Source organism: Drosophila hydei, unplaced genomic scaffold, assembly GCF_003285905.1.
Source record: "Drosophila hydei strain 15085-1641.00,03,60 unplaced genomic scaffold, DhydRS2 tig00000001-arrow-pilon, whole genome shotgun sequence".
NCBI lineage: Eukaryota > Metazoa > Arthropoda > Insecta > Diptera > Drosophilidae > Drosophila > Drosophila hydei.
Window position 1 is genome coordinate 5,014,188 of NW_022045643.1, and position 26,818 is coordinate 5,041,005.

The 26,818-nt window shown below is 42.7% G+C and overlaps 1 protein-coding gene across 2 annotated transcripts; it reads left to right on the forward strand.

The window, feature by feature from the left end:
• Positions 1 to 134: 134 nt before the first annotated feature.
• On the forward strand, positions 135 to 26,386 carry LOC111605656 (neurotactin). 2 transcript variants are annotated; one of them, XM_023324319.2, is made up of 3 exons: positions 135 to 582; positions 23,030 to 23,707; positions 23,767 to 26,386. In XM_023324319.2, the coding sequence occupies exons 2-3, from the start codon at positions 23,092 to 23,094 to the stop codon at positions 25,707 to 25,709; spliced, it is 2,559 nt and encodes an 852-aa protein (XP_023180087.2). In that variant the 5' UTR covers positions 135 to 582; positions 23,030 to 23,091; the 3' UTR covers positions 25,710 to 26,386. The 2 variants fall into 2 exon arrangements, with proteins under 2 accessions (XP_023180087.2, XP_023180085.2); XM_023324317.2 differs by lacking the exon at positions 135 to 582 and adding an exon at positions 14,912 to 15,322.
• Positions 26,387 to 26,818: the final 432 nt, after the last annotated feature.

Genomic DNA, 26,818 nt, shown 5'->3' on the forward strand with positions numbered 1-26,818 from the left:
TGGTCAGCAAAATACTGTGCAAAAAAGGGTTGAATAGCGGCCATGGTCCGGTTTTTTGTTTATTTTTATTTATTTATTTTTTTTTTTTTTTTGCAGCAAGAACTTTTCACAATTCCTATATAATTGTTTAAAACAGTAAATTGTACTATTTGGCAGCAATGCAACACTGGCTCGATCAAAAAGAAGAAACGAAAGCCGATTTGCATGTGAAACACACACACATGCAAGGCAAGTGTCTGCGAGCTCACTCTATTCTCTCGCTTGTTCGCTTACTGTGCCTGTCGTGTTTTGCGCTCTATTCCGCTTTATTCGTTTTGTGGTTGGCATCGCTGCAAGTTCAGTTTTTTGTTTCGCGTCGCGAGGCAAGTGCGCTATTCAATTGCGTTGCATTGAAATTGGTTGAAATTAAAATAACATAAAAAACGTATACATTATGCTGTTGTAGGCATTGCAATTTAAATCTATAATTATAATTCGCAAATGTTAAATGGCAATGTGCATGTGTATATTAGTGTGAGTGTGTTGGTGTGTAAAAGAAAATAGGATATCATAGCAAGCAGAGAACAGTGTTGAACAGCGAAGGTAAGTCAACAAACATTCAATTGGCATTATCGATAATAGCATAAATATCGATGCTTTGCTAAGCTCTGTTCATGCATCAAAACAATGCCCCTCATTCTTTCCTTTAAAGCTGTAAATCAAATCATTTACAATTACATAAATACAATATACAGCCAAGGCAAAGGCTGCTATATCAATAGAAATGGCAAACAAACGGCAAACTCTCGTTGCCAATCTATCTACGTACCCCCGCTATGTAGCTTCTGTGCTAAAACAAGAACGGCAGCCAGTGCTGGGTAACGGCTGGGGGATAACACAAACAATTGTGCACACCCCAGTTGGAAGGGCTTCTGTCTTACTTCACGCTTCCATGGGCAACAGTAAAAGCGAATGCATTATTATCCTCAGAGCAACAACAAAAACAAAAGGCAAGCATTTTGCGCTTTGTGTTCGATTCGAAAAGAAAGGCCGCAATGCTTGGGCAACAACATGTGTAGAGCTCATCAGGGTTTGGCAATTTGGGCGCCCGCTGCTCCCACGGGGATGCAATGACAATGCCGTTGACAACGACAATAACAGCTCAATGCGATGTCGCAGAAGCATCAAAAACAACAAAAAAAATCAAATTTACAATTTCGGCCGCCCCTTTTTATTGAGCTCTCGGTCATTGTTGAGTGTTCTGAATGTTATTGCAGTCTAATGGGCTGCAATTTTGCTGTTTGTTTCTTGCATAAGTCACAACTCCCCAAAGTGCCGTTAGAGCTGGGCTTAGTGGGCGGTCTCCAGTCGCGCTGTTGTCAGATCTCTTTGGTAACCCTTGGCAACCCTGGCTGTCAGTTATATGCAGCAACTATGTAGCGTTTGTTTGTAATTTAATGAAGTTAGTTACAGCATAGCTGGCAGTAAATTTCATTACCTGGCAACTTTCCTAGTAAAGCAGCAACAGCAAATGAACTCTTCCGAGAATCAAATTTCATGCGCACTTTGGTAACCCCCACTGGAGCTCGAGCTGGAGCTGGAGTCGCAGTCAGAGCTGGGTTAACTTTCAACAGACCTGGAAAATGGACAGATAGACACGCTGTCCGACTCATTGTTGTACAATATTTTATTGTGTTTCTGTTTTTCGTTGTATTCGCTTCTACTTTTGTTTACTGTTTTTTATGCCGCTTGGCTCTATCATTGCAATTCATTGCAGTTGGAAGTGGATGCACTCAAGCGGCGCAGCGAGCGCTCCAGGTCTCCGGCTCGCCAGTTGATATAGCTGGGCTGTACGTCTATTCATATCTCCGCACTCCATCTCCGTTGCATTACAAGTTAATTGTTTTTGAAGAGCAAAACTTAATGAAGTTTTATGCGTTTCTAATGTGTAGACAATTTGCTTTCGATGATATTTCAATTGTGTGGCTTTTATTACATATTGTGAGGGAGCCGAAATGAATACACTGCTGATATGCCTTATAGCGTTAACGGGAATTTTAAAGTCATCATCTAAATTAACTTTGAACTCTTTGCAAGCTGCACGCAAAAGCTTATCAAATTATCCCAGCCCAGTCCAATTGGGCTGCGATGTCAAGTGCATATGGCACTTAATTTGCTGCCCAGTCATAAAGTCGGTTACTATTTATAACATTTATATATATATATTTACTTTATCTCTACTATAGCTGCGAGCCGGCCTCTTTTCCTGTTGCACAAATTGACCAGCGCAGTTCGCGTGTCACTTTGTCAACTCAACTTAACATTATTTAATTATATGAGAGAGAGCAACAAATGCGGCGACAACAACCACGACAAGAACACTTCGTGTCATAAAAAATTATTTAACGCGCGCTTCTAGCAGAGACAGGGAGCAGAACAGCGAGGGGAATGAATGTTAGCTTTAACATCAACTGGTTTTCTTTTATGCTTGCTCACGTATGTCGAAGAAGGTAGATTCGTTGTATGCAATGGCCATCTCTCTTATTCAACTGCCAATTAATAATTGGCATGCTGTGCAGTTGAATCTCTGTTGACCTCCTCCACACGAAGAGGTATATATTTCATTCTATAGAGAGTATATAGAGATTGGTTTATTTGTCAATATTTGTAGCGGAAGCGAGCATTGTGCAGTCGGTAGCGCCCGATAGTAACTTTCATACTTGATTTTTTTTTGTTGTGGCTCCAGTTTGCAACATTATAATTTTGCTGTGAATTATACTCACACACACACACTGCATACAACAGCTGAAATTAGTTCATTGAACCCAGCAAAGCGAATGCAGCTACAATAGCAACAACAACAACAGCAACAATAGGCACAAGCACATACATTTGAAGCTTGCATAGAGCAAGCGATTATTTTTGCACTTATTAAATTTTAGCACACTGAAACAGCAAAGTACGTCATAATCATCATCATCATCATTATCTTAATTATCACCATCATCGACAGCAGCAGCAGCTGAAGTAGATCTGTAGTTCGAACAGCAGCTGCTACTGCAACAGTCTCCACTCGATCACACTTGAGTTCAGCTAAATGAGATGTGCGATTCAGTCACAGTGTAAACAATGATCACATCTCACACATTTTACAACACTTTTAACATTAACACTTAATAATAGATAAGTTTAGCGATCAAGTGTGCGGAATGGAGTATGGTGTATGCAAATATATCAATCAATCATCTTGTAATGTGATGCTGACAACACTGTAAGACACATTTTAGAAGCTTCACTTTACAACACTCAAAAACAGATTTTCTTGAAGATCAGCAAATAATCTAATAAGCTTATTAGATTATGCTTCGATCTTAAAGTCTCACATATTCACTCACTAATATATTCTGGAAGATTTCCTACATTGGGCGCTGCTCAACACTGGCGCAGGCCAGTCACTGATCACTGATCTTTCGATACATGCAAATCACATTCAATTGCTCAGTTCTGCATAGCGTAAACTGAGAGCTGTTGCTGCTGCTGCTGCTGCAGCAGCTTCTGCTACACAATGTTTATATGTCCGTTCGGTCCAGTTCGTCCAGTGGCTGGCCTGCAGCTATTTTACACGCCATTGAGTTACAAATGGGCGCTCCTATGCTGGATATTGACGGCTGCTTTTGCTAGTCAGCTAGTCGGCTACTCGGCTACTGCTGCTACTCTGGCGGCATGTGTTGAGTTGCTTCATGTGGCTGCTGCCCCAAGTGGCTTCAGCTGCGGCCTGAACACCACGTCTCTATCAATTTCGATCGCAAATCTGCAGCTTTCTTGGTGTATTATTTGCGCTCTGTTGAGCGTTGTTTCTTCTATTGATTGTGGATTAAGGCACAGCACAGCACGGCAGAGTGCCTGCTGCCTCTTGTTGCATGCACCATGTTGTCTATTGTGCCTCGTTTCCTGTCTCTGTGTCTGGCCCTGTGTCGCTGTGGCCCCGTTTTGCGCGTCTGCGCTTCCTTTCACAGGGAGCTGGCAACAACAACAACAACATCATCATCATTACCTGTGGGCCAGGCCAACGACAAAAGTACAAAAACAAAATAAATATGGTGAACCATTTTTCAACACTGGCACAGCAAGGCAGCAGCTGGAAGCTTCAGCATCAGCTCTTGCGGAGTTCATTCAACTGGCGCTGCCTGTTGAGAGTTTCGCTAAGTTTTTACCTTTTTTTCGTGCATCAGCTGTGGGTAACATGGCTTAGTTATGCATTTTGGAAGGCGTAGAAGAAGACGTTGCTGCATGTGTAATGAAATAATATGTTATTGGGAGGTAAATCTATCTTTCTCTTGCCCCTATTATCGTTCCTTTTTTCTCTATCATCTATGCACTATAATCTCGTGCTCAATCCTTTAGCTTCAAGTGTATTTAGTCTTCGGTGTAGCTGGTGTTTTTTCCTGTTGCTAGTTGCGCTTTGCTTCCTAGTTGAAAGTTTTGTTGACAACTACGAAAGCAAAGTAAGGGCGCTCCAGTTGATGGATGCAGTTCTTCTCGTAGCTGTTGTTGTTGTTGTTGTTGGTTATGTTGTCGTGGTTGTGGATAATCCTGCACATTAAAAAGTTGCCTAGCGGCTTTTTTGACGCCCACCCTGCGCCCCCGCCTTGGGGTGAAAATCGTGAGAGTTCAGAAAATGTGCCACGTTGCACTTGTTTGGACGAGGGAATTGCCAAAGGCACAGCAGATATTGCCAGAGTGCTCTCCCGCTGGAAGCGCATTTACCGTTGCCCGCAGATAATTTAGAAAAGCAAACTGTGAAAATGGAACACAGAATACAGCGCTAAAGATTGGATTAAAGCACAGTGGAGCAGCTGCTCCATTGCCCATCTCACTCTCTCTGCCTGACTCACTTCTGCTGCTGCTGCTGCTGCTGCTGCTTATGGTTTATGTAATGACCAGGCTGGAAAACGTGCACGGCCTGCAACATTAAAGCTGCTCCATTGTTATTGCCGTTGCAGTGCTTGTTCTTGCTGTTGTTGTTGTGGAAAATGCAATTAAATAGCTGCTTGGAGCTGAGACGTGGTATAAATATTATCAGCACCTCTGCTAGCATCGGCATTGGTTCAGAGTCAATCAATTAGGTATATCGCAGCGAATGTTATAATTGAAATACCAAAATACCAGATGCCAACTGCACAGGCATCTGGCCATGGCCAAGACCATGATTGCAATTAAAAGCCAAGCGAGAAGAAATTGTCCATTAACTGCCATAAGAGTATTATATTCCTGAGTGAAGGACTGTGCAGGCATGCCAAATGTTTTAATCCTGTTTTTCTATTTAATCACAAGTTGTCCTCGCTCTGTAGGATCTCCCTCAAAGTTCTACTAAGCTGGATGCGGTTCTATGAGATTTAGATATCAGTTTAGTCCAAAATCTTTCAGCTCCTAAACCTCGACTACTCTATAAAGCACTTACTAATCTAATTCTTGCCGCAGATTCTGCAATTTCTGTTGATCTCAGTCATAAAAGAGGAGGACACAGATATAATTTATGCAATGATAATAAATTATAATTTATATTTTGCCAACTCTCATTTGAAATATGTGCGCAGCTCGGCTGTTTTTTGCCCAAAAAGGCATATTATAATAAACAGCTCTGTAATAGAAATCAAAAGAAGTTATTGACTGAGTTAACTCAGCTAAAAAATACCCTGTAGTTGCAAAAGCTAAGAGGGTTTTTGTTGTAGATATCGAAGCTTAATTTCCTTTCTTGAGATTTTCTTTTAATTGAGAAATCATGAGGCATTTATGGAAAAACCTGAGCGAAGTCTAATAAATTAAAAATAAAATGCCAAAGGAATAGGCTGCTCCAATCCATCAAGTTTTCACATTCTGGAATGGTGTACAAAAATTCACGATATTCAAAGAAATCGAATTGAAAGTCAAATTTCAGTTTTTTACAGGGTATATATAAACAGTATAGCAGCAAGATTTGCAGACGCAGTAAATTTATTTACAAATTCAAGCTCTGTCTTCTCGTTCTCGGTTTCCCTGTTTCCTTGTTTCCCTCGCTGTGACTCCTGCACATATATCATGATGGTTTTCCTTTGGCCTGACTATAATTTGCATATTCATGAAATCTGACACCCGCTCAGACGCAGCTGGGCCTGAATTTGAATTTAAATTTGAATTTTTATTTGCCACCATTTGCCGCAAGCCACACGCCACACGCCACACGCCACACGCTACTTGCCACTTGCCACTAGTCACTAGCGACTTGCCACTAGAGTGGAGCACGTGCTGTGCTTGCTCATAATGACGTCATTAGAGTGGGGCTACCTAACTGTAGCGCAATATTCCTCTCTCCGGGGCAGCGCACGATCATTAATCTCGAATGAGAAGAAGAGAGTCGCTTCCATTCCCCACTGCGATCCGATCTTTGACATTTTTATACATTGCACACTTTTAGCATTCGCAATTTTGCTGGCAATTTATCCTAATGGAAAGTCCAGCCCGATCAGATTTCGCCCCTGGAACATGACCGTCGGTTATTGGTGGGTGAATTATGAGCCGCACCGCCAACTGGCAGCCGAGGCATTAGCCAAAGCCAAAGTCAGAGTCTGAGCCAGGAATAGATGTAGAGATTAGTAGCTAGAAAAATTGTTAATGTTCGTTTCGGTACGGGCAAATAAATTTGTTGCACTTGTAGAGGAAAAGAGGCAGAGAGAGAGTGGGGCCGAGGGTACTTTGGCTACAAGAAAAAGTCGTGAAAACTGTTGGCTAGGTAATTGCTGATAATGGCAGGATCGAGGCAAATTGACTTCCAGCTGACCCACAATCTGAACTTGAAATTTACTTCAATGTAGGCTAAATGCTTAGCGGAGATTGGATTCGTGGAGGGTTAGCTCGACTCCCGCTCTGGCAATTAAGCATCATTAAAACTGGCCACATCAAGTGGAACCTGTAAGGGGTCGGACGAGGAGGAGGAGGAGTAGCAGCAGCAGCTGGAGCGTGTGACAAAATGCCCACATTAGGAGCAGAGGGAGGAGGAGCAGCAGCTGGAGCATAGCTGAAGTGGTTCAGCTTGACATGCTTGCTGACATTTTCGGGTGCTAATGATGACGTTGAGTGGCACATAATTCACTCTCTGTCCCTCTCGCTCTCTCTACCTCTCTCTCCACTCTCTGCACATTAACATTCATTTGAAAATTTGTCATAATTGGCCATTTTATTGTGATATTGCTTTTGTTGTTGTTGTGGCTTTTACCATTTCCCAGCAGTTGGCACTTGGCACTTGGCACTTGACATTCCGCCGACATTGCGTTCGTTACGTGGTCTGTCATATCCATAACCTGCTGTCCCGTCTGTCTCAGTTGATTCCCATTCCATTTCCCAGATTTCTGTATTTGCTTCGCTTTCCGCTCTCTTATTTTCTTTTCTTTCCGGCGTGCCAATTAAATGGGCAACTCTTTCGTGTTGGGTTTCCCCCTCTAATTTGCAGTTTGCTGATTTCACATCCTCACGCGTTTTGTTTTGTTTTCATTTCAATTCCCTGGAATTCCTTTGACAAGCGAAACCGAGATCAACAAAAATTGAATGTTATTTTTAGTCAACATAAAATGGTTGTCTTCTTCAGAGCGATGCGACTTGTACGATAACTGATCTATATTCAAAAGTAATCACCAAAATTCATTCATAAAGAAGATTTTGTCAGTTCTTGCATTCGTCCGATTCGTATGTCTTGAATATAACATTCAAATATGCTCAATTACCATTTATTCCAGCTTTGCCACATCCAAACATACAGATATAACTCAGCGGCTTCGACGTTTCTTAGGAATTGTATAGCCTGACAACAGTCGTTTAGCAAACAATTGAACATTTTCTTTTGTATTTCCTATAAAAACATAATATTGCAAGTTCGTGACCAGAAATAGAGACAGAGCCACTCATAAGTCGCGTGACCCGACATGAAGTCGAGCTCGGGTACTGCTTTTGCGCCTTTTAAACGGTAGCCGACAGAGACAACAACGATGAGTGCACGTACTGTGTTATCTTGACTATTGCACTTGATTGATTGATTGCTTGCAGCGTCACTCAGACTGGAACTGGGACTGGGACTGGGACGCAGACTTGGAGCCAGGCCAAGCTACTCCTGTGCTGGCAGATCAATCGCAGGAATCGCAGCGCAATTTCAATAATTCACAAAAGGCAACGTCAAATGGGGGGGAGACCCCAAAGAGCTATAGTCCCCGACATTTCAACTGCAACTGCAACTGCAACCGCGACCCCAAAAAGTCTTGCAGCTGCTGCGCTTGCACTCATTGCTTTTGTTGTTGTTCAGTTTTCGCCTTTGATTTTCAGTGCGCGATTAAAATGCGCCTGGACCAAAAAAGGCAATGACAATTTTAGCTGGGAAACGAAAATGTATTGCAGTTGGCCCTGACTTGGCCCTGCCCCCGCTGCCGCTGCCGTTGCCGCTGCCGCTGCCTTCCCATAGAGCACCCCCAACAGCAATTGCTAGCTGTCTCGCTCTCTCGCTCTGTGTTGCTCTCGCACTCTGTTTGTTTTTTATACCTCTCTTAATAAACGCATCGCTGCGCATTCGCACAACAACAAAAATGCCACAAAACAATGAAAAATGTCTAAAAATTGCAATGTACTGCATCCGCTGCAGCTCACCTCCCCCTCGACCCCCCTGTCAGTCGCCTCCTGCTGCTGCGAATGGGGCGCACGTCAAGAGCTGCTGTTTCTGCTCCCATTTAAGGCGCAATGACGCGCCGCTCATGCGCATCACGCACATGCCATGTTCCCTGTTCCTTGTCTCAATGCGTTTCACTGCTCCCCCGCTGCCCCACTGCCCCGCCCTGCATACTGCCCGCTCCGTCCCACTTGCAGTTACTGTTTTGTCATCCTTTCTAATCGTCACTCGCCTGAGTCAGCTTGACAGCGCAAAATATGCTGCCATTCGCGATCCGTTGGGCCAATTGGTGGGCGCATTATCAAAGCCATCGCAACGTCACGATCGGCCAAAGCGAGCACCTTGAGCGGTACCTAAACTGGGCTATGACGCTTCACTCCAACAGTTGGAGACAACTTTGTTTTGCGAAACTAGCAGAGCAATTGAGATAGGGTATTATTTGTATGTAAGAATAGTGATCTGTTTTGTAGCCAAAATGAGCTAAAAGCTAGCTAAGCAAGCCACAATATAATTTACAGTTTTATTTATATTTAAGTAAAGTTAAACAAAAATAATTCTATTATTATTATTATTAGTTTAATTATTTCATAATTTTTTTAATTTTACATATTTATTTATCTTTTATATAAATACTAAAAAATATTTAAATGTTTATATTTACATATTTATTTTTATATTAATTTTATTATTTTTGAATTTCTTGATCCATTTAATAATTTTAGACTTCGTTCTATTAGTGATGCATTTTTTACAGGGCATTCTCTGTTACCTGTTGGCTGAAGTTAAAGACTTTCGTGCTTCCCCTCTTGTTTTTTATATACGATACCCATTGAAAATTGAATGCAGGGTATGCTGGTGTTGCTGAAATGTATGTTACAGCAGAAGGAATCGAAGGTAGATGAATAGAGATGTTTCTAACAAATTATAAATGGACACAGATTGTAAAATAGTTTAGCTGTGAAAGTCAAACTGAACTAAAAGATTACTGCCTCTGATTGGAATATCAGCTTCTCGCAGGAATCAGGGTATCTCCAAGTCGAGCACTGCCGACTAGGGCACTCTTGTTTTTGTTTTGTTTTTATTTTTGTTTTTTGGTGCATTTTCAGTGCGCTTTCTGCTTCATTGCCACATCGATGCACTCGTTGTTGAAGTTGTTGGTGACATGCAGCTATTTTTAAACGCTGATGTTGTTATTGTTATTGTTATTGCTGTTGTTGTTGTTGTCGCTGCATCTGCGATTTGGAAATTGCATGTTGCTGGCCCATTTGTTGGATGTTGCATCGTTGCAGTTGCAACTGCTTCAATTTGCTTGTTAACTTTGGACAGCTTTGCGCTTGAATTGCAACGATTTTCAGCTATCGCAGCTGCATTCGAAACTTGCCTTCACATTCGATTTACGCCATCCGCTATGAGTGGGAGTTGCCCAGAGAGGCAATCAAAAACTAGCTTGGACTTGGACCTGGGCCTGGGTCTGGGCTCTGGGCCAATGCCATCATTAACTGCTCAAGAGGTTTATGCCTATCCCACTCTCTCTCTCTTTCTCTCTTTCACTCCTCCCTTTGAGCAGTGCTTCAGGTGTTTGCTTGGCAGTCTGCACATGTTGCCTAGCTAGTGTCGTTTCCGGTCATCAAGCGTCCACTTACGGATGTATTCCCCCAATTCGAAAAGTGTTAACGAAGTGCAGGGCAGCAACAACAGCGTTTTGTTAGCTTTTCTCGCACGCTTCAGCGGCAACAACTTCCAACTTGAAACTTCAAACTTCCAACTTCAGGCAGACCTCGAGGCGACAACGTGCTAATGGCATTCAACACTTGATCGCTTGGGAACTGCTCTTTAGATAGATATCTAATATAGCTGCACGTATGTTATTAGCATTCGAATGCGATCATTGGGCCAGTTAACGCAACGGCACTTTAAACAGCTAAGGCGATGCTGCACATCCGCTCACAGAAACCCATATATATTTATATTTAATGAAAAACATAATGAATCCATGCAGCAGGCCAAAGGCTCTGACTTGCTCAACCACCCACGCAGTTGCATCATTTGGCAATTTAATTAAACGCGACCACCCGCGCAGCAGTTCGCGAAGGAGCTCGCAAGCGAGCCTCAGCAGCTGTGAGTAGCATTAAAAGTAATATGAACCATTCATATTCAAGGGGGCAATCGAATCTTTGCTCGCTTGTAGCGCTAGCTGAAGACAGACAATTGTAAATTTTGCAGCTGGCTATGAGATGCTGTGCGACTCTATAAGAAATCAATTTCCGGCACGTTGTCAAGTGCAAGATGTCCAGTACAGCTGCTAGCTGGAGAAAAGATACAAAAGTATCTACAAACAGCTCGAGCAACTGTCAGATACAAAAGTATCTTTGTGCTCATTACTGCTGGAAAGTTCAATAGCACGCGCTGCATTTGGCCTGCGTGGGTTTTTGCTTTTCGTAATTATTTATCGTTTTTACGGCTGTCCCTCTTGCTCAGCTGTCGGCTCAACGACAATCCGTCAGATACTTCTGTCTGCAGCTTGGCTCTTAATTTCCTTTACGCTGCATCATCATCATAATCATCATCATCATCATGATTATGAGCGGCAAACTTCATTAGAGCTGCAACGCAGTATCTTTGTATCTTGATGAAAAACCAATTGTTTCTAGCCGACGTCCATTAAATTGGAAAATGTGTTTTCCGCCTGGTGTCAGTTGGGGCGAAAAGCGCTTAATTATGTCAGGCAGCCAGTCAGTTGGCCAGCCATTCGGTCGCCCAGTAACTTGTGACTCAATTGTATCTTAAAGATACTTTGCCCATTGCTGCACTGGCCCGAACACGCTAAGCGGATAATTGTCGTTGTCGTTGGCCCGATGTCATGTAGAAAATAAAGCAAACAAAACTTTGAAGGGCTTCCATTGAAAACGAAATTGCCGCCCACGCTTACTCAAACAGGGCTAGATACATAGATACAAAAAGTATCTGCAGTCATTTAACTGCAGTCAGGAAAATCGATAAAAGGGCAGCTGCTCATGTAGAAATGCATGCCAAAGTATCTCTAGCTTTTTATATATCTTTAACTGTATATGTATCTGTATCTATATATTCATCTATAAATGTATTTGGGTCTGTTTTCCGTATTCGTAATCTGTATCTGTACATGTATCTTTATCAGCGTATCTATAGCTATATGGCACATGTATTTGTATCTCTCCCATCTCGTTCCCAGCCAGCGATCCATCTAGTCGTATCTGAAAGATACACACACACACACACAACTTGTTAATCAAATCAGTGTTGAGCCGAGAGCATGCATAATGAAACCTGAATAGGACGCGCTTTGTGCATCAATTATGTCGCATTAAAGCCAACATCTTAGCTCGCATCTTTGAGATACAATTTACGCATTCAAATTGTAGGAAGTTTCATATTATGCTGAAACAGAGACAGTGAGTGAACGAAAGAGCGAATGTATTTGCTGCCTCCCACCCACACGTACAGAGGAGGAGCGGCGATGTTGCATGTCAATGTCAGACCGTACCCCTGCCGCTGTTGCAACTGCAAGTTGCGTCAATTTCGTGTGTTAATCTGGCGCTGCCACAATAGAAGCTTCCCTGTCTCGGCTCCGAATGGGCTCCAAGTGGGTGTTTTTCGAGTGCGGGCAACACTTTAAAAGTGCAACGACTGTGCTGCATCTGCTGCATCAGTGCCCCATCATCAGCATGTCCAGAGTACTGCAGCTGCAGCTGCAGCAGCGATTGTCAATTATTAACCGTTGTCAAGTTGCTTTCGCACTTTCGAGGCGACTCTGCCTGTAGGTAACTGCTCGCAGTTGTTGCATGCACCATTGTCTGTTTTCTCTGATTCTTTCCACTCACTTGAGCACACACAGGCTTTGCATGTGCCTGTGTGTGTGTGCAACATCAATTGTAAAATTTTAAGTAACTTTTAATGGTCTTTGTCGCGCCTGTTGTTTGTCTCTTTGCCTCAGCCAGATCCAAAGGCAGAGTCGAGTGAGAGCTACACACGAGCATCGTTTTGGCTCGTTTTCTGCTCTTTCAGCATCTCTTTTGTTGTGCGTCTCTTGTTGATCTTTTGTTGCAACTACTTACATATGTGAGTATCTCTCTACGAATGCCAGACACTCGATCTTTGGCCAGGCAATGAACCTTAAGCAACTGCCTGTTTTGATTGACCCTAATGTGCTGAAAGCGAGTCTCGACTGGGAGACTTAGGGTCACTAGAAACTATTGATTAGAAATTGTTTTATTCATGACTCATTTGTGAATCCTTTTTGTTCCTCCCTGCTTTGAGGTGCTTAACCTCTGCTCTCAAGCCCACTTAAAGTGGTCTCATGTTGCAGTCGGAGAAACTTCTAACTGTGACACCACTTGCTGTCCCTTATTCATGTCCCTGGCCATGTCCGTGTCCCACGACCGTGTAGCTCACTAAATAATGTAGTAAATTATTCGTGTGTGTCTGTGGTTGCCAAATGGTTGGCTGGTTGCTTGGTTGCATGGGCGCTTGTGTGGTTGGGTGGTGCACATAAAACTACCTACGTCATGCGGTTGTCGTTCTAAGTTTTTTATGATGGTTTGCTAAATTTACAACAATGCTTGCGCCAAAATTTTTTTATGCTACGAATTAAACGTATTTGTGGCTGCGCACTTTTTATGGCCTACTTCAAGGCGCTTAGCACAGGATTCACTTACAGCCTGACAGCAGGGACACAGACACACAAAAAAGCCATATAATTGAGCTTAAACATAAAGCGGATTTTGGGTTCTCTCACTGCCTCTCTACACATAGAAGGGGACTGACAAATTGTGGTCTTAAATTACGAGCTGGCAAAGGGGAAGGAAAGGAGAGAATCGGGGGGAAGCAGTCTGCTTGGGCATACCTATAAGACAGACTATTTTTGTTGTACTTCCTGTTACCCACGCGAGCTGATCCACATTTAAATTAAACATGAACTTGTTAATTACACACACAACCCACATGACAAACAACAACAACAAGAAGAGAATGCCACATGTGTTGCAGCAGTTGCCTCAAACTGCGCTTCCTTTGCGCTTTAGGCAACGCCCCCGTCGCGTCATTTGGCGGGTTTCCTCGATCGCATTGAGGATCTGTCCCAAAAGACGTGACAGGCATACGTCATGCTGTCATGAAATACGTAACCCAATACATATATTTAATTGGCAGTTTTCACTTATTTTTTAGGGTCTGCTAACATAGAGGTGCAGCTGCTGCCTAACCATTTTCCAAATTAATTGCTTCAGTAGCTAACACACTGTTCGCATTTTCATTGAATTGCTTGGGGAAACCCCTATGTGCACGGTAGCTGCCAAATGTATGTGGGCCAACGGTTTATTTCTTTAGCCAGAGTTGAAATTCCCAAACAGTTCTCGCAGCACTTTCGCTACGCATCAGAATTTTCGGTACGGGAAAGTTGACATGAAAAATAGCAAAGGCAACGGGAACAACAACACGAATCAAGAAAAATAACAAATGAAAGTTAGTTTTTCTCAGGGGTAGGCTCGATACGAAGTAAAAATAATAACAAAGGGGTTAAAGCTGTACGAGTGGAGGGAAAGGGAAAGAGGTTTTAGTTATTATGACGCATCAGTTGCGTGATTTTTGCCCGACAGATGTTTTTCCTGACGTAAACTGCGCCACAGCCTCTGCCTCAACCTCATCTATAAAGGCAACACTCAACACTTGTGCCATTAGAGGTGAATCTCAAACGGAATCCCAATGAACTGCCAACCGGTTGCCCCTCAACCCTGCTCGCAATAGTATGAGGCGCAGAGCACATTTACAATGTATTTTGCATTTACTGTACAGCACACAGAAAAGGAAAATAAAACAAAACAAAAAAAAAAGAGAAATGAAGAAGAAAACCTCAACGAAGCCGTCGCCATGTGCCGCAATTGTTGTTGTTGTTATTGCAGCTCGCAACGGGCTATGCACAATCCCTGCTGCAGGGCGCCGAGAGTGAACATGAGTGTGAGTGAGATAGAGGGAGTGGGAGAGAGAGCGAGTTATCGCTGCAGAGCGCCCTGCTGCTTTAATGCCATGGACCAACCCCTATGCCGGCAGTTTATGTTTTGTTCTGCATTCGCCTTCCAGTGAGCGAGCGCCAACAATTGAGAGAGAGAGAGTGAGAGAGCGAGAGAGCACGCGTATTTCCAGTTTGACTGAAGTTGTGTGCTCCCGTTGACGGCGTCTGGCTGCTTCGGTCACCAGTTTGAGCCACGCTCTGCTAGACGCCGCACGCTTTCGGTTCTGCCGCTTTTGTAACGCGCACGCGACGAGCATTTCTTTCCAGCTCTTCAGCATTTCCCACTCACAGCAACAAAAGAACAAAAAACAAAAAAAAAACAACCAGATAAAAACTACGACCGGCTTTGTAAAGGATAACAACTTTTTTTCCTATTGCCATAGTCTAATAACAACGTGTGAATAAGAAAAAGAAAAAATAAACAAAAAAATACGTGATTATCTCTTGTGTGGAAAATTTTATTGCAATAAGTCAGAAATCTCTGTGCGTGTTATACACACCTAAAAGTGTCCTGCAGGATATCTCGTCACGGATTCTGTATACATATGCCCGCTGTATGCTGCACTCTCGGATTATTTCCATTTGCACATATTTTGCCACAAGCGAAGCAAGTAAGAAATTAATTTTAATAAATAAATATATATTCATATTCAGATGAATAAAGCTGATTTCAGCTCTGATAAAGAATATATCATCATTTCTAAATATACATTTCTAAATATATTTGTTTAATATTTTTAATAATTAAATATATATATATAAATATATATATATATATATATATATATATAAAATTCAGATTTCAGTTCCAATAGAGAATAGATACGTCAATTCCAAATATAAATTTCTAAATATATTTGTTTACCTACGCTTATTGTTGTTATTTATGTGTTGTTTGATACTTTACAACAAATTTCTTCTCTTTAAAGACTTAATCTTCAAATTAAAACTTCAATTTGGGAATACATAAATATTGTTAGCAGCTCTTTCATATTCCTACTAATAGCTCGTGTCATTGCTTTGCCACAACAACAACAGCAGCAGCAGCAATTTGAAACCCCATGCTTCTCCCCTTTCCATTAGCAGGCTATTTATCATAGCTGCGGGGCTATGCATTTGAAAATCCTTTGATAATTTCATAAACTGAGCCCCCTTTGCACATATGTCAATCTGCCAGCTCCTAAAATCCCGCCTATAAAAAGAAGCTTGAATTTCTTTTGGCCTTTCGAGGCAGTAGCTAAAAATAGGGAGGCTAATTAATATGCAAGCCAACGAAATATATCCAAATTTGAAACTGATGTAGCTAAAGCCTACTCCGACAATAATTCAATAATAAATTTATCGCTGCTGGCAATTAAAAGAAAAAACTTCATCCGGGCAGCTGTGCTCCAAGAGCAACAACAATGAATAAAGACGCCCAAATGACTTCCGGGAATCATTTGGAAAAACAAAATAAAGCTGAAAATCAAAATCAAAGTAAACTTCGTGAAAATCTGACAAAAGAAAAGCGAGAAAAAGAAGCTGACAGCTAAGGGGAAAACAACATTTGCATTTTCATGCGTTCAAGATTTATTGGTCCGCGACTGTTCCATTTCCACTGTTTCCAGCTCCTGCCTCTTTTCTCTCCCCCTCCCCACTCCCCCATTCCACCCAACTTGATTTGATTGTTTTGCCCGCTTTCAAAGACAAAAGCCGCTATTAGTTTTTCACTCTAGAGGCTTTTCACATTTTCACTGCGTAATGAAAAGTAAAAAAAACTTTACTTTGCCTTAAATTCAATTGAAATTTTATGTTATATAATGGCTGGGCGGGTGGGGGCGAGCTAGGGCGGCACGGCTTTCACTGCGAATGTAAACAAAAACAATTAGTGTTTCCAACTGGCAAAAGGTTTTGATAGCACTCAGCTGGCAGTTGGGCCGCGCTTGGAGCTGGGGTGTGCAACGAAGCAAAAGGGAAAACTAAACAACATTTTCAACACTTTCCAATGCTAGATAAATAAAACGCTCAACAGTTGTGCCCCCACCCCGTTCGCGCCGTTTCACGGGTTCATGGTCAAATGTTGCATTTGAAATTCAATTTCAATTTCAATTTCAATTGGCTGTAGAATAAATCCCTCAACGAGCACAGTCAGATCTCCCGAACTCCACGCTGATCTTACTTTCCACTCGACTCCTCGCTATTGACACTGACTAATGAGGCAGCCATTGGAACGACTCATAAATTTCACTGTCCACACTGTTGACACATAAAGTAAACAAGTCGAGCTATAAAGAATAAACGTTGCTTCCAAGGGCTCCTAACTCAAAAAACACACACGTACGCACGTATACACACACACACACACGCAACACTCATAAACTTCCATTTTGAGTATCCTGCGTTGTTGCCCTTCGTCTTCTGCGCTTATCTCGTTGGCTCCATCTATGCCTTATCGCTGCTTCATAAAAAACCCAACTAACGCATCCTTGAGAGCGAAAGGAACAGCAAAGAGCGACTGAGAGCGGCAGATAGCCTGGGCTGTACTTGGAAATCCGAAACGCTATCTTGTTTGCTTGAAGTGCGCAATAAAATCGTACATTGATCCGTTTTTTCTTTTCAGATAAACGTAATATTTATTTATTCGAGTTTTTTGTTTTTTTACGAAAATAAATGGGTGATTCTAGATGTGTGTAACAACCAGCAGAAAGCTATAACAATACTGGAAAGTAATAGCAAAATCAACTAAGATCTTGAAGATCTTAAATGTCTGCTAATAAATTATTTAAATTAATATGATTGAAGTAGTTGAAATCTTTCAATCTTCTACCAAGACAACAAAACATAGAATTTAAAACAAGTTTCGTGCCGAAATGTTAGGCAAAAATCTATGCTTATTTGAAAAATCCTCGATCCGTGCATAACACATCTAAAAACCTATCATAGTCTAGAAATTTAACAAATAAATCATTTTTAAATTTCTTAAATTTTAATTTAGTTTTAAATCATTTTTGGTAAATCCCAAAAGTCGCTCTCAAAGGCTGCGAAGGAGACAGTTTTAGACGATTTTGATAGTGGGCTGTCTGCATGGGTATAGCTTCAAAACTTCAACTTCACCTTAATAATTCAAGTTTTTCAGTTAAACCAGATAAAAGTGTTTCCCGAGTTGTGAAAATCTTAAATAAGACGAAGGACCCAATGCGCTCGGTTACTCAACAACTTAAATTGGTTTAAGTAAATTATAGACACATTTTTTTTGCGCTAAGGTATTACAAGATTGAGAAATGTAAATGAAAATGTATACTTAATGAGTTTCTTATTTATAAAACAAAATATAGGCGAGTTCTTTAGCAGCCACCAAGCAGTTAATTTGGCACTTCAAAAATTGGAACTGAAGCAGCTTTCAAATGAAAACTTTGCGCACTTCGTTTGCCCTCGAGCGCCATTATAAATTCATAAAAATTGAGTGGGAGAGTGTGTGTGTCTGTGTGTGTGTGTGTGCTGATACCCTAGAGAAATGTCGCCTTGGTAATGGGTTGCTACAAGCACTTCCGCTACTGAAGAGCTGCGCCGCCCCATGGGATTGTGGCTTGCGCACGTGGGCCACTGTGGTTGGGAGATCGAGTGATTGGGCTTATTTATATTACATTTCATGCCTGGCTGAGCGCACAGCTCCTGGCACATCCTTCTTCCTTGCGACACGTGCGATCAAATGAACTTTATGCACAAGCAATTGACAAATGGGGCAAGTTCATTAGCAGGCAATGTGGCAGACTTTGCTGCTGTTTCTTCTTCTGATGCTCAACATGTTTTGATTAATGGCCATGAAATTAAGAACAAGAACAACAATAACAGCTAACAACGGCTGATGGCTATTAAAAGTTAATTTCGAGGCGGGCGTAGCTTGATTTTTTTTTTTCAATAAATTGTATCTTTCGGATACACGCGGCAAAAGCGCCCACAGGCATTTGCAGCTTGTTAGCCAAAATGAGAAACTTGGCTAACAGCTTGGCCTGAATGTCCGTCCGTTCGTCCGTCCGTCTGTCCGCTTGGGCCCTTCATTGGAACCGCTTGTCGGTGTCCGGATGACAAATTGACTTCGTTAGAGCAATTTTTTCTTGTTAAATATGAATCGCAAATTGAAAAATGATTTGCCGCAGGTTCGTTGATTGCTCTGTGCTGGTGTTGGTGGTGCTCTTCCTCCCACAGTTGCACTGCAATTTGCAGCTCGCTTAGTGGCGCCTAAATTTGCCTCCCTTTGCACATTTTTCACCCACGGCGACGCGGAAATTGCCGCCGCGTGTTAATTGCATTTGCTCCTGCTGCCACAATTGTTATTATTATTGTTGTTGCTGTCTAGACATATTTGCCTCGCATATAATCAACAAAAAACTTTGTACAGAATTGCTCTGCATTTGGGGTTGGCGCTGCGTTTGGCGGTTAAAGCGCTTGAAATCCGATCACAATCATGTTTTTTAATGGACAGTCCGCGTGTGTCCTGCAGTTCCTGCCAATTCCAATCTAATATCCTGTTTAATTGTCCACAAAGACGCCCACGCAGCACTGTACAACTGCATGGTCATAGTCATAGTACATACTAAATAGGGTATATAGATTATGTACTCTTTGCTAGTGAATACTTGTGCAATATCAGAAACTATATCTGATTCTAAAAGTCATTTATACACATTGAACAAGCGACTTCTGTGGGCGTTTACTAGTTCAATAATCATAATAAACTATGCAACTCTCATAAGCTGGCTTACAGGGTATATCGCTGTCGACTACTCTTAGCTCGGTTTCTTCGTATGCTTTGTTTACCTGCCGCCTGTGGCGAGTGACAACCCTGTCGCTAAGTTTACGGCGTGTCAACACGCACACGGTGCGCCATCTGCTGGTGGATATAGGCAACAGCCATTCTTCAATTCATTTTTTGCGTGTGTATGTGTGTGTGTGTCTGTGTTAGTCTACACTAATCGTAATACAAACAAATATATTGCTTTCAATCTAACTACCTTCCAGTGCTCAAAGTTCATGTTCCTTCCCTTTCCATGTCCACACCTTGCTAGACACGCCATCTACTGGTAGAAGTTGGCAAAAGCAATTCTTCAACTCACCTTTTGTGTGTGTTTGCGTGTGTGCGTGTGTGTTAGTCAACACTAATCATAACAATAACACAAGCAAATGGATTGCTTTCAATCTAACTGCCTTCCAGTGGTCGCAGTTCCTGTCCCTCTCCCTCTGGCTGTCGCGCTCCGCCCCTTGTTTCATGGCTGGCTGCCTCTTTGTTGTACAGGTTGCGCCTTTGTCGGCAGTTAAGTCAACAGCATTTTGCTGGCAGTTGTTAGAGTTCTCACTGTACGGTCGACACTCCTGGGTGTGCACAACAATTGCATTTTTATGCGTTTCAAAGTGTTTTTTCGACATGTTAAGCATAGTCTCCAAATCTATTTTCTGATTAGAGTTTCAGCTAATGCGTGGTTAGTTCTTGCCCATTTTTATTGTTTTTTTGTTTTGCTAGGGGTGGGATTAGTTTTATGTGTGGCTTGGCTTTTATGTTGCATGACACAGTGGGCAGAAACAGATATGAATGCAGCTATAATAAATGAGAATAGTCGACATAATGTGGAGTATTGAAAAAAGATTTTATAATTCATAAATAATTTTTAAAAAACCTCATATTTCTAATTTGAAATACTATTAAAACTATTAATCTATTAAATACTCCTACTCCAAAATTTGTTCACTAGAACTTTGTGCAGTTAGGTTTTCATATTGGACCCACTGTGCCCCGAAAAATATAAAATATGTTCGCAGCATTTATAGACACAAAACTTTTATGTTTTAACGGCAATTTTTGCGTGCGTCAAAAAAACCAACATGAAACCAAAAATAAAAAAAAACCGTGGAAAACCAAAAAATATCGTTGTACAGGAAAAGCGGATCGCATGTCAAACGCAACTTTCGTATTGTGATTTAATTTATGAGGCAAGACAAATTATAAGCCCGGGCACATATGCCACATGCCACTTATAGACATATATGGACAGTTGGGTATAATGAACAGATAACTGGACAGCCAAGTGGAAAATGCGTGACAATGGGCGCGTCAACTTTGGCCTCTGGTCTGCGTCTGCCGGCCGGTCAAAGACTTTCAACACATTTCTCAGCTAATTAACAATGATGACGAGTGTTAGCGCACACATTTTGTTATTGTTTTTGTAATTTCAATAAAGATGCTGGGCAGACATAAAGATACGCATACATATGCAGTTCTAGACACAGATACATACTGACAGAGATATAGATACGCTAACAGATGCTGTTGAAGATACAGATACAAATACAGGACACAGATACAGAACGTATATAAATTCAGATATGAAATATACATTTGCAATTTCTTATAGATTCAAAAGAAAAAAGATGCAGATGCAGATACAGATAGAGTTGTATATGCAGATACACATGCAGATGTTGTTGCAGATACAGAAACACACACGGATCGACTTAAAGATACAGATACATATATATAGATACAGATGGTATTAAAGTTACAGAGACCACTACAGATACAGCTACAGCTACTGTAGCTCAGATACAGATACTTCGACTGTGTTTAGTCGAATAGAAGTAGTAAACTCGAGTACGTCGTAATTACTTTGACCTGCTTCTGTTAGCGAGTCTAGAGCTTGGCAACTAAGCAGACAGCCCCAGCTCCTACGCTGCTCCGGCTACTCGGACTAATGCTTTGAAATCCGCTTCAATTGGATTTTCTTGTGGCACAAGTGACACTTTTTTCACTTTCGATACGCAACATTCTGCTGCGTTCCCCTCGCTGCGTGCTGTGTCGTTTTCCCTTTTGCTTTCCACTAGGCTGCACAAATTCCATGCAGTTGACCAAACTGTGATAATGATAATGATAATGTCCACAGATTATGTCACGCAACAATTTGAACTTAAAGTTCACATTTTAATGGAATTTCGTTTGATTTACATGCAACGGCGGGGTTCATGACATGGCATCATTCTTTCCCCCACATATTTTCTACTAATGCGTGGTGCGTAGGGTCTTTAAAGTGCAATATGTTAAGGATTTGTTGAGGCTTCATCTGAACTGAATTGGAATTCGAGTGTCTGGCAGCTAAACACAGACTGAGCTGTGGCGAAGTCTTTATCAGACAGCAGCCGAGGCAGATCAATGAAATGCTCTATATATGGATTCATATTCGAAATACGACTGAGTAACTAAGTTTAGCTGTTTCAAAACTATTGATAGAGTTACTGAGAAGTGCATGGAAATTAGCTGGGAAAGTCTTTAGCAGACAACAGCTGAGGAAGTTTTGAGTCTTGAAATGAATTCATATGGTATTAGGAGGAGCAAATGAGAGTAGAACTAAGAAAGTAAGCAGACTGATAACTATGATATAATAACAATATATTGTCATATCAGTTATTAAGATTCAAATAGAAATGCAAGCCATAGTAAAACTCAGCTGAGAGTTTCTTTATCTCTAGCTAATACTTTTTTAATGATTTCCAGTCTAGAAATCTCCTTATGTTTCTAATGCATTCGGCTTAAAAACGATCCACTATGCGTTTTTTAAACGACTTTCTCGTGACTTCTGTCGCTTGGCCTGCGGTCAATTAGCCAAAACTGAAATTCGGTACGTGCTACTGTAGCAGGAATATATCTGGAAATTTCGCAGCCGGCGTCGCTCTTAATGATTGTCCGGGCCAAGGACGCGATTTCAGAGCAAACGTTGTGTCCGAAGTTTTCCGCTAATTAAAAAAGGTGACTTCGATTTGCTTAGGGAAATGTGTGAAAACTGCTAATGCGCACGTAGCCAGCGCCAGAGGAAAAGGCAAAGGGAGGGAAGAGGAACGTGTGTTGCCTGTTCGCTTGGGTTATGCGCAGCTGGCTGCTTAATAAATTTGCGGTCTTCCCGCCCCGAAAAAAGAAATGACATGCGGCAGCCAGGACATGCAAGCGAATTTCCACATTTACCTGAGACGCTTTTCCAGGTAGAGCAGCAAGCACAGACCAGGTAGAAGACACGAACAAAGAGACTTGCGCAGCCGGCAGATTGACAGTTTTGCTCAGCTGCTCGGCATTTTCAATTTCCTCCTATAAATGGGAAGCGCCGCTGCGTCCGGCAGCTAGAAGTAAAACAGCACGCGATCGTGATAGATCTTAGATCCTTAGCTGCATAGCAACTACGACCAAAATTTAACATAGTTAACCATATCGAATAAACCTACTAAGTCCAGGTTGGCAGCTCGAGAAGATTTCAATAGCCATCAGCAACTAACTCCAGTCTCTGTGTTTGCGCTACTTTCAGAATTCCCATAGAGTTCTCTAAAGTAAATCACACCAAGTTCAACAAACAGCAAACACTGCACGATGGGTGAGCTCGAGGAGAAGGAAACGCCACAGACTGAAACGCAAGCGGCACAGGAAACGCTTGAGGAGCCCAAGGAGACGGACAAAATGCTGGACAGCAAGAAGGACGAACCCAAAGAGAAAACGCCCAGTCCACAGACATCGAAGCCAGCAACGCCAAATGCAGGCAAAAAGTCGCCGGTGCCGGCGCCGCAAGGCAATTCTGCCGAGAAAGCAGCTGGCGAGGAAATCATAGACATACCCGCAGAGAATGGCAACAAGCCCAATGGCGCTGGGTCCGACAGCGATGAGAAGAAAATCAGCAAGGAGGAGCGCGAAGTGAAGCCGAAGAAAATACCAATTGGTGGCTTGAAGCTGCCTGGCTTCTTCATGAAGAACAAGCCCAAGGCGGAGGGCGATGGTGCCGAGGGCGAGCTGCTCGAGAAGGACAAAGAGCAGGCGGAGGAGAAGGAGGCCAACGGTGATGCTGCGGCAGCAACAGCTGGCAAGGAGGGAGAGCAAAAGCCACGACCTGGTCTTGGCCAGCGTTTGCGCAATTTTTTTGTGCGCAAACCAGCAGCTGACAAGGAACAGCAAAAGAAGCAACTGACCAATGGCGATGCGGATGCCAAGTCGGGTAAGTAGAGAGCAAATGGCACCAGCCCATAAGTCGCTAACAAACCATATTCCACACAGAAGCCACAGCTGAAGCAGCGGCTGCAGAGGATGCAGATCCTCCACCAAAACGTGGCCTACTCAATGCCATCAAGCTGCCCATTGCTAACATGATACCCAAAAAGCGAGGCGGTGACGATGTGGAATTGGGTCTTGGTAAGGCTGGACTGGCCTCAATGGAGACACTGGATGATTCGCTTAAGGATCAGGACACCGTAGATCGTGCGCCGCTCAAGAGCAATGGCGCCGATGAGCTGAAGAGCGAGCTCAAGGATGAGAAACTGGCTGCTGAGCAAAAATTGGCCGCTGAGGAGGAGGAAAGGGAGCGCCCCGTCTCGCTGTGGTGCCGCCTGCGTGGCTACAAATGCAGCGTAGATGATGCGCTGATCGTGTTTGGCATTCTTCTGTTCATGCTGCTGCTCGGCGTGATTGGCTATGTGCTCACCCACGAGACGATGACGTCGCCACCGTTGCGCGATGGTCGCTACATCTCCACCGTCACCGGTTGTGGCTTGGTCGAGGGTGTCAAGGATGATGGCGCATTCGCCTTCCGTGGCATTCCATACGCCAAGGCGCCATTGGATGAGCTGCGCTGGCGCCCGGCACAATTGATCGAACAGATCGACGACTGCTGGAACGGCACACTGCAGACGCACAATCGAAGCACCGTCTGCACGCAGCGCCTGGGCAATGGCACAACAATTGGCGATGAGGATTGTCTCTATTTGGACGTGGTGACGCCGCATGTTCGTTATGAGAATCTGCTGCCTGTGGTGGTGCTCATTGGCGCCGATACGCTGGCTGGTCCCTCCCCTGGAATTTTACGCCCCTCAGCACGCTATTCGCGTTCCCATGATGTGATCTTTGTGCGTCCGAACTTCCGTTTGGGTGTCTTTGGTTTCCTTGCGGTCGAAGCCCTCACCAAGGAATCACATCCGCACACCTCGGGCAACTATGCGCTCACCGACATCATTGCCGTGCTCAAGTGGATCCAGCTGAACATTCGGAATTTCGGTGGTAATCCACAGTCGGTGACTCTGCTGGGTCATCGTGCCGGAGCGACGCTCGTCTCGGCTTTGGTCAGCTCGAACAAGCTGGAGGGTCTGTATACGCGTGCCTGGGCTTCGTCTGCGTCAGCCATTTTCCCGGGAAAGCCGCTGCATGAATCGGAACGTTTGAATCAGCAGATCATGGCCACTTTGGACTGCCAGGATGCGGCGTGCTTGCGTGAAGCATCCAGCGAGAAATTGTGGGCTGCCACGCCAGATACATGGTTCCAATTCCCAGCCACGCTGCCCCAAGCACAGGAGTTGACCAACGCCAATCGTCACGAGTGGCTGGTGCTGGATGGTGATGTACTGTATCAGCATCCCTCCGAGTCCTGGAAACAGGTGCCGATCCAAACCAATGCCAATCAGCTGCAGCAGCCACGCCTTGTGATGGGCGCCACGGCTCACGAGGCACACACCTTGAAGCTGCGCGAATTGCACGCCAACTGGACTGCCGAGGAGGTGCGCTCATACCTACAAAACTCGCAACTGGGCGCACTTGGCTTAACCGATGAGATTATCAAACGTTACAATGCCACCAACTATGCCGCCCTAGTGGCCATTATCACAGACATACGCACCGTTTGCCCGCTGTTGACGAATGCCCGCCTCCAGCCCACTGTGCCCTTCTATGTGGTCACCCAGGGCGAGGGCAACGATAAGCTGGCCACCGTGGATGCCGATGTGCAGGCCATCCTCGGACGCTATGAGCCCCATACCGTAGAGCAGCGGCGCTTTGTTTCGGCAATGCAGCAACTCTTCTACTACTATGTCTCCCATGGCACGGTGCAGTCCTTTGATACGCGTCGTCGCGTCATCATTGTGGAGCAGGATGCGCAGGCACAGGAGGATCACGATCACTGCAACTATTGGATCGGAAAGGATATTGTGCCGCGATTTGCGCGCGTCGATTAAGCAACGGAAATGTCCTTCCACATCGACCCCTACACCTAATCCTAATCCTAATCTTAATCCTAACCTCTATGACAATGTTCGACGGCTTATTAACAACTGTCCTGTAAAAGTTATTTTCTCTCTTTCTCTGACTTTGTTTCTGCCCCTTTTTAGAGTTTGTAATACTCTTTAGCTTTTCCAGTTTTTCCCGATTTCATTATCAGTTTAGTTTAGCCTAAGTGAATCTAGTGTTTATATACGAATGTACATTTAGTTTTCGACAATTATTTAAGTTGTAAGTTTTTTAAGTGTAACGCATAACTCCACAGCAGCAAAATGCATCTATGTATGCCTCTACTAAACATAAACATAAACATAAACATATAGATACATGCATATATCTATGATAATGTATTCTTTAATCTTAACAACACACTCGAAACACACACAAATAAAACACAACAAAATATATTTGAACATATACTTGAAAAGTATAGACAAAACTTCACGTCTTTCAACTATCCAACAAAACACACACACACACACTTTCACAAACTATAATAATTAGATATATATATATAAATATATATATATATCCCATATAGCTGGAGCGTTAAGCAAAACCTTTGACCAACGATCTTTTTTGATACAATTTTTACATAGAAATGGGGCGCCATAAAGACAAGACTCAACCAACAAACGATGAAGAATCAAACAATTTAGATTTCGTAAGGCCAACAAACAGGAGAACGCATCAAAAAAATTATTAAAATATATATTAATATATATATATATATATATACAAAAAGAAAATATATAAACGTGTATTTAACATTTGAGACTGTATGTACTATACATAGAGACAGATATGAACTATATAGAAAAAGAAAACTTGCACTTCATTTCGTTTCAAAATTCACTTGCCCAAAAACACAAATGATTTTCTATAGCTTTAAATGTATATTAGTCAAGTATTCAGCTAACTTATGTAAATTGAAAGACCATATTCATATTTTATATCGCCTCTCGCTGCATTTTTTTCATAAATGTTTTTTACTTTCCACACATACTCAAATATCAAAATGATTTAGGTAATCGTTCATGTAATTTGCACATTAAAACAAAACAAA